This window comes from Chelonia mydas, chromosome 8 (genome assembly GCF_015237465.2).
Source record: "Chelonia mydas isolate rCheMyd1 chromosome 8, rCheMyd1.pri.v2, whole genome shotgun sequence".
NCBI classification, from domain to species: domain Eukaryota; kingdom Metazoa; phylum Chordata; order Testudines; family Cheloniidae; genus Chelonia; species Chelonia mydas.
The window spans coordinates 11,183,752-11,198,547 of NC_057854.1; the positions used below are offsets into that span (position 1 = coordinate 11,183,752).

The window sequence follows — 14,796 nt, forward strand, 5'->3', positions numbered from 1 at the left end:
TCAGTGGGCAAATTAGATCAGTTTATTAAATTTACAGTTTAAACAAAAATTACAAAAATCTTCATTAAAATAATATTTGGAACTAATTTAGATTATTAATTTACCACTTATGAACTGCTTGGTTAACAAGTGATATTACACAGTCTCTACTACAACATTTGTCTTGTATAGTTTGTAAAAACTCACTATTGATCAATTCAAATACATTTAGCGTGTTTTATCCCGATTAGCTCTTATTTTATGTTGCGTATAAAACTTTTCAAACCGTTCTGTTTGAAGGAATGGAGGAGTTAGCCAACACCTAACCCAAAATTATTTGTACAGCAGAGAAGTTAGATTAACAAAGGAAGTAACTCTACTTGGCTTTTACTTTGATGTGACAAACCTAATACAGATCAACCAAATGCACACATCTCTGATTTGCTGATACAAGCAGGTAGCTAGACAAACCATGGTACACTGCACTACAATTTACATTAGTGTATAAAAGTGGATCACAAAAAACACACACATGATCTACTTTGTACTAACAAGCTTTACCCCATTTCAAGTAAAAGAAAGATCGCCTTCCCCACCGGATTCTTTAGTGTGGATACGCAACAAGTCAATCCTGCAGTCCTTACACAGGCAGGACATTCATTTAGGTTGCAACTCTTGCTTACTTAGGGCTTGGCTACACTTGCAGATGTAGAGCGATTTGGGTTAAACCAGCCTCGTACAGCGCAGTAGGGAAAGTGCTGCAGTCTGTCCACACTGACAGCTGAAAGCGCACTGGGGTGGCCACATTTGCAGCTGCACTGGAAGCGGTGCATTATGGGCAGCTATCCCTGCGTTCAAGTGGCTGAAATGTGCTTTCCAAAGGGGAAGGGGGTGGCGTGGAGTGTGTTGTGTGTATGTGGGGGGAGAGAGAGTGGGTTTTTGGGGTGCTGAGAGTGTGTCAGCACACTGTCTTGTAAGTACAGATTCCCCTCCCTCCCCCGCCTCTCTCTCACTCACTCAAAGCAAACATTAGCTGTTTGGTTTTTTTTCCTCAGAGCTGATAAGCAGCCGGCACTCCGAAATGGAGCTTTGAAAGGGCCACATCCGCATTCCTGCCGGAGTTCACAACAAAGACAAGAGAGGCCACTTCAGTTAATGGGATTATGGGACACTTCCAGAGGGCAATCAGGGCGCTGTACCGTAACTCCTCGTTCACACTGACATTGTAGCGTCTCACCCAATACGCAGCAAACCGTATCCCTCTTGGGGAGGTGAAGTACCAGCAGCGCTCTAGCCAGGGAGTCAGAGCGCTCTACGTGCCTTGCCAGTGCGGACGGGGAGTGAGTTTGAGCACTCTGGGCGGCTTTATTGCGGTATAACGTGCAAGTGTAGCCAAGGCCTTAATGAAAACAGGATCAGCCCCCCACACTCACTATAGGAGGATTTAGTGGTTATGGCAGAGTTCTGCGAGGCACAGCTGAGGCTCCCCAATTCCCAGGGCTTAATGGGGCCAGTTTGGCCCCTAGCATTAGAAAAGCCTTGCGTTGCTCTAAGCTTTTAATTTTATGCCAGGTGGGGAAAGAAATGGATCCCGGTGGTACACCCCAATCACACTCTCCTCCCTACCAGCATACTTCTGTGCTGGTGTCGCTGAGATATCATAGCAATCCCTACACCAGAAAGAGGAATACAACCGTGACCATTTCGGGACATCATAATAGACCCTTTGTGAAGGGAGCATGGGCCAGAATCCTGACAGTTTAGTATTTAAGATAAAAAAACTGGTCTTAAAGATAAAAGTATACACCTTATCAAATGAAAGAGCTACTATTTCCTATATACAGTTACCAAAGTGCTTCACTGCTTAGCTAAGAACTGAAACACCATGAATTAAGTACATCAATTTTAACAAGGTTTTTTTTTCCCCCTGTACAGGTAAGTCAGTACACAGGAAGAGAAACAATGAATTATACAACACTATCTTTATGGTATAACTTACTGATAAGTAAAAATTGAGTACAGAGTTAAAATCAAAAACGTTTTCTTTATTGCGGCATAGGTCCTTAATTTGCCACAATATTCAAACACATGTATACAAGCACATTAAAACAGATTTAATTAGCTACACTATTTCAGATTGCTATTATGATACAAAGTATTTGTTCTGCATGTTCACTAATAATTTTTTGATGAACAAGTGGATAAACACTGCAAGTAATAGTTTACCTGAAAGTTCCATTTAACTCCCTATCAAGCAGGCTAGCTTCAGACTCCCTTTAACCACATCAGAAAGACTAACATCATAGAACACCTTAAAAAACTTTGTACTAAGTGTGTTTAATGGAACAATTTAATTTAACAGAGGCCAAATGAATATGCTTAATTTAATTGGAGGAAGAAACATCTCTAACCCACAGACATCCTTTCAATGTATCTACTGTTAACTATACGAGCTTCTATTTTCTAATTTAATGTAACACTGTCACTCAAGCACTTCGCTTTAGCCTATATGCAGTTCATTAAACTTGAGAAATTTAAAATTAAGTTCTGATGCTTTATTTCATAATTTCTTATTTGCATAGTAAGCAACATCTTGATCTAACCAGTTTTAACCATATAGTAATACTTTCTATAGCTAGTTTACCAGGTAGGCATCATATCAGGGAACCACATTCTTCCAAGGTGTTTGGAGACTTCTGAATGAATTTGATCCAGGTTGTAATCGTTATCTGGAATTAGTACCTCCTCCATAATAGAAAGCTGGGTGAGCCTCCCTCCACACATCTTTACAAACTCAATAAAACCTCTGCAGGTAACCTCACATTCACCAAGGCCCATCGCTGTTAGGTTCTTACAGCGTTCAGCAATGCAAATGAGTTCATCATCCAGTGGCTGAAGTCCATTAGCACATACCACCAATTCAATCAACCTCGGGCAGTTCATTCCAATTCGACCTAACATGGCTTTGCTTACTGCACGACCAAAGTAAAGGTGCGTAACAGGAGTTTCTTCTCTGAAAAATGCATCAAATTCCTCTTCATATAAAAAGAAGTACATCACAATATTGACTTTGGGGGAGTGCTTAACAAGTGCATCCCAACTTTGCTTTTTAATAGTATGAAATTCAATTTGTCCAGGATTTTCACTCACAACATCTATGCGAAGATGTTCAAGATTAACATGTTTCTCACTAGAAAGAGCCAGCAGCAGTTCATCACTTAGTATGTAATAATTCAAAGCCAGTTCCCTAAGGCCATGACACTGGTCAGCAACACAAAGAATTCCTAAGACAAAAAAATGAAATACATAAATTGCATATATTTCTTTTATAAAGTACAATATATATTTGTATACTTAGCTTAAATTAAAACATTTTATTCAAACTACAAAACCATGTGGGTTTTTTTTTAGTATACCCATATCCCAGAACAATGTCTAATATTTCCAGAAAAGCAATGATAATAGAAAGGATTGTTTTTATAGGTTGGGAGGAAGTTCAAAGCAGTCAGCTTTACAATAGTTCATATTTGATGGCACCCCTAAATGCTGTCAGACAAATCTCTTCATTTAAAAAGTTACTGTAAAATATAAAATGAAGCTCTACTGTGAAAAATGGCTAAATATGGAATCTTCCTACTCTGCAGTTCTGCTTCTTTTGCGTGTTCATATCTGCTTATTTTAGTGATTATTTTCCCCCTACTGCTTTTTTACTCCTGTTAGCCCTAGAATGCGCCTACATCCGTAAGAGAGTGAACTGAATTTTAGCTTATTTGTATACCAACAGAACTGCTTACTAAATTTAATTCAGTCATACTTGTAAAAAAGCCACTGAATGCAATGAATAGGGACGAGTATTACTGAGGCATAATCTGAAGACAACGAGTTGCACTTCTGTCACTAAGGGAACAATTTGGTCCACAGAAGCTTTAACTAGTAATGATATTTAAAAATGCAGTTTGATTTTTAGTTGTGCAAACTGCAACTGAGCTGGCATTCAAAAGCCTCAGTACAGAACTGAACTCATTTAATATTTAAGTTGAGAAAAACAGACCCTCAAACTTTTTTAATGACAGGTTTCAGAGTAGCAGCCGTGTTAGTCTGTACCCACAAAAAGAACATCGGATGCATCCGATGAAGTGGGCTGTAGCCCATGAAAGCTTATGCTCAAATAAATGTGTTAGTCTCTAAAGTGCCACAAGTACTCCTAAACTTCTTTAAATCACTTTAAGATGTTTTTAGACTCAGAATATGCAGAGTTTGTCATTGATAAAGTTATAAACACCATACATAAATGCATAACATTTATAATAATACCTTACATAATTCAGGAAATTCAATGTTATCTAATTTCCCATCACAAATTTGTATTAAAGCTTCTTTTGCACGGCATTATTTGATTTTAAACAACTAAGCCACATAAAGTTATGTTTTTTCAATGAACAGAGACACAGGTACTGTACATGCTCATGTTATCTTGAGTATATTATGGAACACAAGTTGACTAGTTTAGAAAATACTGTGCATGCTATGAGTAATTCATGAATTTGAATACTTACAACTCCCATTATTTCAAGCAAAATTTCTTCACACAGCAAGGGTCTTGTCCTTTATACTTATGTTACAGAAAGAGACAGTACTATATATAAACAAGTACTTGCCTTCATGTTGGGCTAAGTGCACGGAAGTTTAAAATTTTTTTTTTTTTAAATCTAAAATTTAATTCTTTACAGAAGTAAAACAAAGCATTAGAATGATTGAAACAGCATGGACGAATCCCAGAAACAGGAATAAAACCAGAAATATTTAAAGTCATATGAAAGGTATATCAATACTATTCTGATGCTTTCCTTTCACTTTGATTACTCCAAAAATGCTTAACATTAAAGAGGACATTTTCCCACGCTCTAGACAACTGAGAATAGTTAAGTGGAAGGTTTAAGTACCACCTCTGAACTGAGAATTTGCATGAAAGATTTTAAGTGGAAGAATAATTTATTCCAAATGTTAAGTACCTGAAAAAAGGTTAACAGAAATGCATCCCAACAGTAACTATTGCATTACTACTTCCTTTTTAAACAGATTTACTACTCACCAGCAGGTGACACATGAGGACAGCTGCTCATTTTTAGCAGTTTTAGAGTATCGCTATTGTTAGCAACAAGAACCTTCAAAGATGGATCATCAACTGGTGTGTCATCAATTTTGATGGATGATAATGACTTGGAGTTTACAAAAACTACTGTCAATGCTGATGCAAAATGAGCCTGTTCAGAGAAAGTGAGGGGGGGGGGGGGTGGAAGTTATCCTTCAGTGGACATTTAATGTTATTATATCCATAGCATAGTTGATTGAACCTTTGCCTCAAGGTAGAGCCACTAGTTTTGTGTTACATGGACCGAAGGGGTAAAATAATTAGCGTAATTATAAATTCTTATTTAATCAATCCCCTAAGTTATGTAATAAAGAATACAGTACTTACTCTCAAACTAGGGGTTATTTTAATGCTTACAGTGAACACAAACAGTTCTGCCCTCTTCCCCATTTCCCCTCTTTTCAAAGAAAAAAAAGTGCATACAATGAAGAGCTTGAAGTAGCTACAGAATACCAGTAAATAAAAATACCAAATTAAGAAAAAAAAATTTTCATCAAGAAACTGAACTGAGACCTCTCAGGACTAACATTTGATGGAGTGATAATTGAGCCCTAGTTCATTGAGAGAGAAAAAGGAAACGATATACTTACATATGTAAAATTAAGTACCGTAGCACCTCACTTCTGGAGATCTGATTCATACCACTACAATTTTGGAATCTTGAATAGGGCTGTCAAGCGATTAAAAAAATTAATCATGATTAATTGCGCTGTTAAACAATAACAGAATACCATTTATTTAAATATTTGATGTTTTCTACATTTTAAAGTATTTTGATTTCAATTACAACACAGAATACAAAGTCGACAGTGCTCACTTTATTTTTTATTACAAATATTTGCACTGTAAAAAAAAAGAAGAAGTATTTTTCAATTCACCTAATACAAGTACTGTTGTGAAATCTCTTTATCACAAAAGTCGAACTTACAAATGTAGAATTATATACAAAAAACTGCATTCAAAAATAAAACAAAGTCCAGTTAGCCCTATTCCTTTTTCAGCCAATCACTCAGACAAACAAGTTTATTTACATTTGCAGAAGATAATGCTGCTTCTTGTTTATAATGTCACCTGAAAGTGAGAACAGGCGTTTGCACGGCACTGCTGTAGCTGGCGTCACAAGGTATTTACATGCCAGATGCGCTAAAGATTCGTATGTCCATGGGCAGCAGGTATAATAGGCCATGGGAAGCTCTGCCTCCCCCAGCGCGGTCACGGCCACTGGACCCCCGGTTGCACAGTTTGGCAGCAGGGTTTTTGCTTTATTATACCCCATGCAGGTTCCAGGGTGGCAGAGGAGGCACATACCACCTCCTCAGCCACTCCGGAATACGCATGGGGCATATCAAGAAGTGTCTTCTACAGATGCTTTTCCCCTGGGTCATGGGTGGGTTGGATCCGGGGAGGGAAGGGGAGGCATGACTGTAGCCAGCCCCGAGCTCCTCCAGGCGGGGGGAGGCTTCGCTTAGGGATTCAGCCCGCCTGGCCTGGGCTCCTCTGGGCAGGCGGAGGTAAGGGGGAGCTCTGGGCTGCGGCTAGCCTGGGGTTCTTCTAGCCAGGGGGTGGGGGAAGACACACTCCGGGCTACAGCTAGCCTGGGGTTCTTCCGGGCAGGGGGCGCGCAGGGGATCTCGTGGCTCTGGGTGGAAGGGGCAGAGCTGGGGGCTAGCCTCCCCAGAGTGGGGCTCCACCCGCCGCCTATCATATGCCCCTTGATGCTTCAAGCACCATCCCAGAGGCCATGCGTCCATGCTGATGACAGGTTCTGCTCGATAACAATCCAAAGCAGTGTGGACCTATGCATGTTTATTTTCATCATCTGAGTCAGATGCCACCAGCAGAAGGTTGATTTTCTTTTTTTGGTGGTTTGGGTTCTGTAGTTTTTTGCACCAGATTATTGCTCTTTTAAGACTTCTGAAAGCATGCGTCACATCTCACCCCTCTCAGATTTTGGAAGGCACTTTAGATTCTTAAATCCTGGATTGAGTGTTGTAGCTATCTTTTGACAAAATGCAAAGAAGATACCAATGTGAAATTTCTAATTTGCAGTGAAAGTGTTCTTAAAAACGAACAACATGTGCTGGGTCATCATCCGAGACTGCTATAACACAAAATATACGGCAGAACGTGGGTAAAACAGAGCAGGAGACATACAATTCTCCCCCAAGGAGTTCAGTCACAAATTTAATGAACGCATTTTTTTTTTTTAAACGAGTGTTATCAGCATGGAAGCATGTCCTCTGGAACAATGGCCGAAGTATGAAGAGGGATATGAATCTTTAGCACATCTGACACGTAAATATCATGTGAAGCCAGCTACAACAGTGCCATGCAAACGCCTGTTCTCACTTTCAGGTGACATTGTAATTAAGTGGGCAGCATTATCTCCCATAAATGTAAACAAACTTGTTTCTCTTTGCGATTCGCTGAAAAAGAAGTAGGACTGACTGGACTTGTAGGCTCTAAAGTTTTACATTGTTTTGTTTTTGAGTGAAGAAGTTATGTAACAAAAAAAAAATACATATGTAAGGAGCACTTTCATGATAAAGAGATTGCACTACAGTACTTGTATAAGGTGAACTGAAGAATACTATTTATCATTTTTACAGTGCAAATATTTGTAATAAAAAATATAAAGTGAGCACTGTACACTTTTTATTCTGTGTTGTAACTGAAATCGATACATTTGAAAATGTAGAAAAACATCCAAAAATATTTAATAAATTTAAATTGGTATTCTATTGTTTAACCATGTGATATCATAATCATTATTAATTTTTTAAATCACGATTAATTTTTTTGAGTTAATCGCATGAGTTAAGTGTGATTTATCGACAGCCCTAGTCTTGAGCCATGCATTTGCTTCCCAGATGTTCCAAGTCTGGATTAATAACCATGCTTCAGCACAGTCTTAAGACTCATTCAAGTCAATAGGACATAAGCAAATGCTTAGATACATTCCCAACTGGGGCCATAATCAAGGCCACATGACCTAGAGTTGTGGATATATAGTTACTAGTTTTATAGAAGCCAGTATCAGCGGGGCAAAAAGTTCTCTAAGAATGGAGTGTTGTCAAATGTAGGTCATACTTTAAAATACAAACATGAAAATGAGTGTTTAGAGAAATATATGGCAAGAAATAGAACTTTGTGCATTTGGGTACTTTAATGTTAAAGTGTTGGATTTGTAAAAATTACTTTTCTTTTTAATTCAATAATAATATCTACATAGTTTAACATGCTTAGATATTAAATGATTTGTTACACTATCTATCAAGGTAAAATTTGAGAGTCCATAGGACATTACCTTGGAGACGTTCATAAAACTTGGTTTTGCTGTTGAAATCAAACCTAATGTCTTGATAGAACAATTCACCAATTGAGAAAGGATGTCACAGGCAGCTTCTGCAGACTCAGTACTACTATCAACCTAAAAGACAATTTTAAAACCCTGAAGTCATTTTCTATTGCTTCCTAGAAAGTCAACAGCATGATAAAATATATTTAATATCCAAAATAGAGTAGCACCAGTTTTTTTTTTAACTAGTAGATTGCACTATACCAACTTTTATTTGCTCCAAGAAAGGAATGTGAAACTTATTAAGCGGTTAATAATTTGAAGGCAGCAAAGAGTCATGGAAAGTACTTGCCTACAATACTTACTACACTGTGTGATTATCAGATAAACCCTATTCTGACAGTCCTGATAACACCAGACATCTTAAGGTTATCCATCTATCTTTGATTTGCCTCATCTCTGCACTTCTTTATCAACAATTTGGACGCGTGACTAGTACTGAATTGCAGGTTAATGTATAGCATAATTCCATAGCTGATGCCTCTTCCTTCATAATTATCAACTGTCAGACTTTTGGGGTTTATTCTGGTCTAAAAACAGGATAAATAAAAGTAATCCAGCAAAGTGGTCCACATTACACGCAGTGTAGCCTAGTGAAACTTGGAGACCTGGGTTCTATTCATGACTCTGCCACCGTCTGCTGCAAGACCTTGGACAAGCCTCTTTACATCTGTATTTCAGTTTCCACATCTGTAAAATGGGGGTGATACCTACCTCCTTTGTCAAGAGCTTTAAGATATGAGCTACATATTGTTATCTAGATCACTATGCAGATGAGATATTAAGAAGCAAAATCAGTTGTACTACGTGAAGTAGCTACATGTACTTAAAGTAACTGATTAAAATATTAACCATGGACTGCTACAGAACTGCATCACAGGAACTCTGAAGGCAACTAAAAAACAAAATTACTAATGATAGTGTTAGGAGAAAGAAACTTCTGAGTTTAAACCTGACTTTGACATCAACTCCCCCTCTGTGGTGTTCACAAACTTAGGGCTATTTTACACTAGAAATTCACCTATGTAAGGGGACCTGATTACAACATTATAGTCCCCAAATGTAATTAAGACGGTCTTCCAGTGTAGATTCTATCTATGTAATTGCTATACTTTGAGTGGTGTATCTCCAAGACAAGCTACATTAATATCATCTGAATGGTCTAACACCCGAATAAAGGGAGGATTACGTTAAGGTGGTACTCTAAACATGAACTTAACACTTGTGTGTGTAAACATTACTGTGCTGCTTCTTGGATATTAACATTTCTCAATCATCTCAATATTCATGTGCAGCATATAAAAAGTTTTGAGATATCCTTTAACATATGTAGTTAGATATACTATTTTGATTACATTTTCTTTACCTCTCTGCTTTAAATTGCTACGTCTAAGAGGTAAAAAATACTACTTCCCTCCTTCCCTCCCAGAAGCTGAGAATTAGTTGGTAGAGAACTTAGTTTAGTGCCACTATAAGAAAAACTGTGGATAGGACGTCAATCCCAGTCTTACAGAATACTTCCACTGACAATACTGGTCTTGTAACTTTTAAATACAAAAGGTAAAATAGCTACTATTTAATGTCAAATTTACTACAATGTTGTGCAAAATTAATTTTTTAAAATAATACGCTAAATTAAATACAACAGGCTATGGAAATCATGTGAACTAGATACTGTGCATGTACAGGAAGTACATAATTTTAGCAAGTGCTTCCTTTTGAAAGAAAATTGCTGGAAACATCTTTGAATATAACTTTCCATGCATTCAATAAAATAGTCATACCAATTTATCCTTAAAAAAAGAAGTTTTTGGATGGAGATGCAATACAATTTACAGACATCCAAACACCACCGTCCTGTAAAATGACGGAACAAGCCTCCACTCCTATCTTTACCTTGAAGCTGACATACTGCAGATCATCGGCATGTCTCTTGATAATTTGCTGAATCAGATCGGGGTGAGTAGACTTTAAATAAGAAGTAGCTGGTTGGTTAAGCTCAAATTCAAACTTCCTCCACAGGTCAGGAATATGAAAAACTTCATTCCACCTTCGGCAAACAGAAGATGCCCGTGCTCTATCTACTAAAGGCAAGAACTGAAAAATATGTAAAACTACATGGAGTGGCAGGGTTCCCCAGTCCATCAAGGTTTGCAGGTGAGACTTGCCAAATGCTGATCCATAGAAAAATGTTTTCTGCTTTTTTGATCTTTGTGGTGCTTGGAGAACTGGGTTCTCAGTTTTAACAGTCCGCCTGATTCTCTTCATTTTGAGAGCAAACAATTTCAGGTACTAGAGTGGTGTGATGTAATGAAGGTACAAAGCTTTCTGTACGTTTTCAAGTACAATAGATCTCTAAAAAAAAGTACAGAAGATCAGAAAAACAAAAACAGACATGTTAGCAAACCCTACCATACAAAATGTCTCTGCACTTGATACAATGTACACACAGTAGTAAGAGTCTCATTTCCATACATAAGGTATGCTCTGTAACGTAATTAATGAAACCAAATTTCCTAGGTCCAGATGAGCTACCCAAGGACAGTTTCATCTGCCAGTATTTCATGTAACATACCACCAACTGCCTTCTAAAAAATAAAAAAAAAATATATAAAATAAAAAAAATAAAAATAAAAAAGTTAACTATACGCATAAATTTCCACTGCAAATAAAAATATGGGATTTGCTACTAGGTTTAAGTAAGTAGCTCAACTAGCGGGTCCATTAGTAATTTCTAAGAGCATATTTGTCTTTGTTACAGTTTAAGGTACACTGTCAATGCATATTTTTTCCCAAAGTGATGGACCTGTGAAATGCCATGCCACTTTTTGTCTTATTCTTTTAGCCAATATGGCAAAATAGGGCTTGTCTACATAGAGATTTAGCAAAAATTAATCCAAATTGATTAAAGGTGTGAATTTAAAGTGGATTAGTTAAACCGCATTGAGTAAGAGTGTCCCCATAGTGTTTAGCATTAAAATGACTAATTCAGTGAATTAAGCCAAACCAAGTTAAGACCACTTTAACTCTGTGTAAGTGTCAAGACAGGATTTAATGTGGACCAATCAATCCACTTTAAATTCACTTTAGTTCATCTGGATTAAGGCTTGTCTACACAGGAAAATTAAGTGCCACTGGATTGTGAAGTCTGAGGAAGAATCACCCCCACACTGCCTAACAGCTTGTCCAGGTAAATCTAATTCAATGAAATTCTGAATACCTACTTTCACCCATGTCCCTTTTTAGAAAAAGGCAAATGCACAAAATATTATTGCACATAAAAGCAAGGCAAGACACACTGATCAAAGTGGATGAACCCACAGAATAGTTTTTGAATCACATAACCTAGAACTTCAATGCTTTTGAAATACTTCACTTTTTTTGAAGTGGGGACAAGGTACAGTGCATAAAAGATGAAAGATGAAAAAAATAAACAAAAGATCTAGAGTTTATTTTACACATTTGCAACGTTTATCTAGGTTACAGACATTTATCTGACACTTGCCCCTAGAGTGTAAGGAACCTACTTCAGCACGCTGTAACTTCACAAAGAAACTAGTTTATTCTTGACCAAGCTTGTGAGACCTTACATAAAACTGGATGGCATTTCCATGTCTTTAATATGGTAACTTAAGTGCTGCATCAGATCAATTCCAGAATTTTCAGGAATGTTAGGTATCAACTGTCAGAACTCTCTTAATTTGGGGTACACAACACCATCTGTACTGAACAGCCACAGCTTCAAGCCCCTCTATATAACTGTCGTCTATCAATTAAAGAACTGGTTATGGAACCCACTAACACCTTCCAGCATAACAATACCCCTTGTATCATCTCTTCTCATCCTCCCAATATAATTTTATGGCAATACACCGAATGTCCTATCTTTCAGATAAAAAGATGATAAATAAGGGTGGGAACAGAGCCCCTAGCATAAAGGGAGGGAGGAACGGGGATGCAGAGACCACATGGGCTGGTAGAATGAGGGACCCTGAAATGGAGGGCAAATAGAATCCGTGGGGCTCGAGGGAGACTGGGGACCCTGGCATGGGAGGAGAAGCCGAGGGGGCGTTGTAGTAGTTCCTTAAATAGAGAGGGTTGGAGAGTAGCAAACAGAGTGCTTATGGAAAAGAGCAGAGAAATGCAAGCAGCTCTTGGTGTATGCAATGAGTTTGGCCTAAAAAAGCAACAAAGTGTTGCAATCCCCCCCTTTTATAGCACACAAAAAATGTACCATATACTTCACAAAAAGACATCAGCTTGTAAATCTGTTGCAAGGTTAAATTTAGTTGGGCAGCAAGGAATGAGGATAACAGCCAAAGAAAAACAATCAAGTGGTAATTCATCTTAGGCACGTGCATAACTTCATGGTTTCAGGGTTGCTTTTAGAACTATAAGAAAGAAAGATATTACTGACTCATTTGTTATGGGTAGTGAGCTTTCAGAAAGGATATACCTTATGTTAGAGGCTTGCTGTTAAGAATTCCACAATCACAGGGCAGCATACATAAGGCAACAATACATTTGTGCCTGTTTATGGGTTTAAATCTAAATTGCTACAGCATATGATCCAAACACAAATTAGTTTTATTAGCAATGAAAGAGGTCTCCTATTTGCCTACCATAAAACTTACCCTCATTTGTTATGTCTTTGTAGTTTTGTACTGTCTAGTCTTGTACTTTGACAAATTGTAAAAGTGCATAATTCTATTGGAAACCCTGTGATGAGTGCCATATTCAGAAGCCTATACAATCTTTTTGTAAAATAAAATAAAAAATTAACCACAAAAAAGAAATTAGGTTGGTCTAAAAGGACCTATTTAATTGTGATTTGTTTGCATTTTACATTTTCACAATATGTAACTGCATAAAGGCCATATACATATTGTGGCTAGGTATACTTAAGAACCAAACAATGACAGCATGAACATGAAATGGAAGTGTCATGCACAGATTATGTGCCATTTCAAATTCCTTTAAAGGGACCTTCCCACTTTCTTGATTTTTTTCCAGTGCTAATCAGTTCTTGAAGATATTTTGGCATTTTGTCAGTTTCCAAAACTAGTTCTAGACACTAAACAGATAAAGCACTCACAATTCAAGCAAAACTTGTTAAATAATTTAATCTGACCACACAGGAGTCAAGAAATGTAAACTATCAGCCTTGATGCATCTTTGGGATTAGAGGGAGTTCAATTCCCCACTTTCTCATGAAAATGGAATTATTCAAGGCTATGTTGAACTCTATGGACCAGACTTCAGTACATATTACAGTTTAAGATACACATAGGAGTGTGTAAATTAAACAGAATACAACCAAAGCATGTTAATCCAAGAAGTCATTAATACAATCTCTAGAGGGTTTATCAGTATGCCACAGATAAAGCATATGGACTGAATGTCAACTCTTACTTCTAAACAATTCTCACCCAACATTTTGCAGTATACAGGGGACTACAGAAACCTGAGACAATTAATCTCAATGATGAAAAGCCTAACTTTTTGCTTGTTTTAGGACAATGTCTGAAAAAAACAAAATCCCTTGCTTAGAAAGACAGGGTGAGGTAATACCTTCTGTTGGCGAGAGAGAGACAAGCTTTTACTGGACAACATAAATTGATCGAATAAAAGATATTACCTCACCCACCTTGTCTGCCTAATATCCTGGGACCAACACAACTACAACAAACCCCTCCCTTGTCCTTTTAGTCCATGAACTTTTAAGAAGTTTTTTTTATTAATTAAAATATGGAAGGTAACTCTTATCCCAGTAAGCACCTTCTATATATTAAGGGTGTTTCAAAATTAAAGCCAGTACCTCTCCCAAACATCCAACCACATCTGAAATACTGATGTACTTTCACCTTTTCAGGAACTTCCAGGTTTCTGATATTACTGTCTTATATCTCTCTAATATCTCTATGGTTTGGAGATAAAGAGGGAGATTTTCAAAGGCACAAATGGTAGCTGGGGCAAGCCAATAGGAGTTGGATGCCTAAATTCCCAGCTGCACTAGAGCTGCAGCTTCATGTTGCCGAGCAGGGGGAGGGGAGTAAAATTTTGCATGTACCCCCAATCTCTGAGGAAAGTGGACTAACAGTATAGGCCTAAATGAGTTGGCAGTCAGATCTAAATCTTAGAAGATCACATGCCCACATCATAACTGGCATCCTTGTTAGCTATGTCAAAAGAGGCCAGAGACAGAATGAACATGAAGGCTTTAGATTTGATGGAGCTTCATCAAAAAGGAAGGATCTTAGATGGACACATGGTCAATGTCATAGATAGTTCCTGCTACACTGAGGGC

The 14,796-nt window shown here is 37.7% G+C and overlaps 1 protein-coding gene across 10 annotated transcripts in view; it reads right to left on the reverse strand.

The window, feature by feature from the left end:
• The window catches only part of FBXL21P, a 26,428-nt gene continuing 11,632 nt past the window's right edge, over positions 1-14,796 (reverse strand). For all 10 annotated transcript variants that reach the window (XM_043552912.1, XM_043552911.1, XM_037906392.2 and 7 more), the window contains 4 exons: positions 10,386-10,844; positions 8,439-8,561; positions 5,072-5,243; positions 1-3,263 (listed from right to left, as the gene is read on the reverse strand). In XM_043552912.1, coding sequence (XP_043408847.1) covers positions 2,620-3,263; positions 5,072-5,243; positions 8,439-8,561; positions 10,386-10,757 — 1,311 coding nt within the window. In that variant the 5' untranslated portion in view covers positions 10,758-10,844 and the 3' untranslated portion in view covers positions 1-2,619. The remainder of the gene's footprint in view (positions 3,264-5,071; positions 5,244-8,438; positions 8,562-10,385; positions 10,845-14,796) is intronic.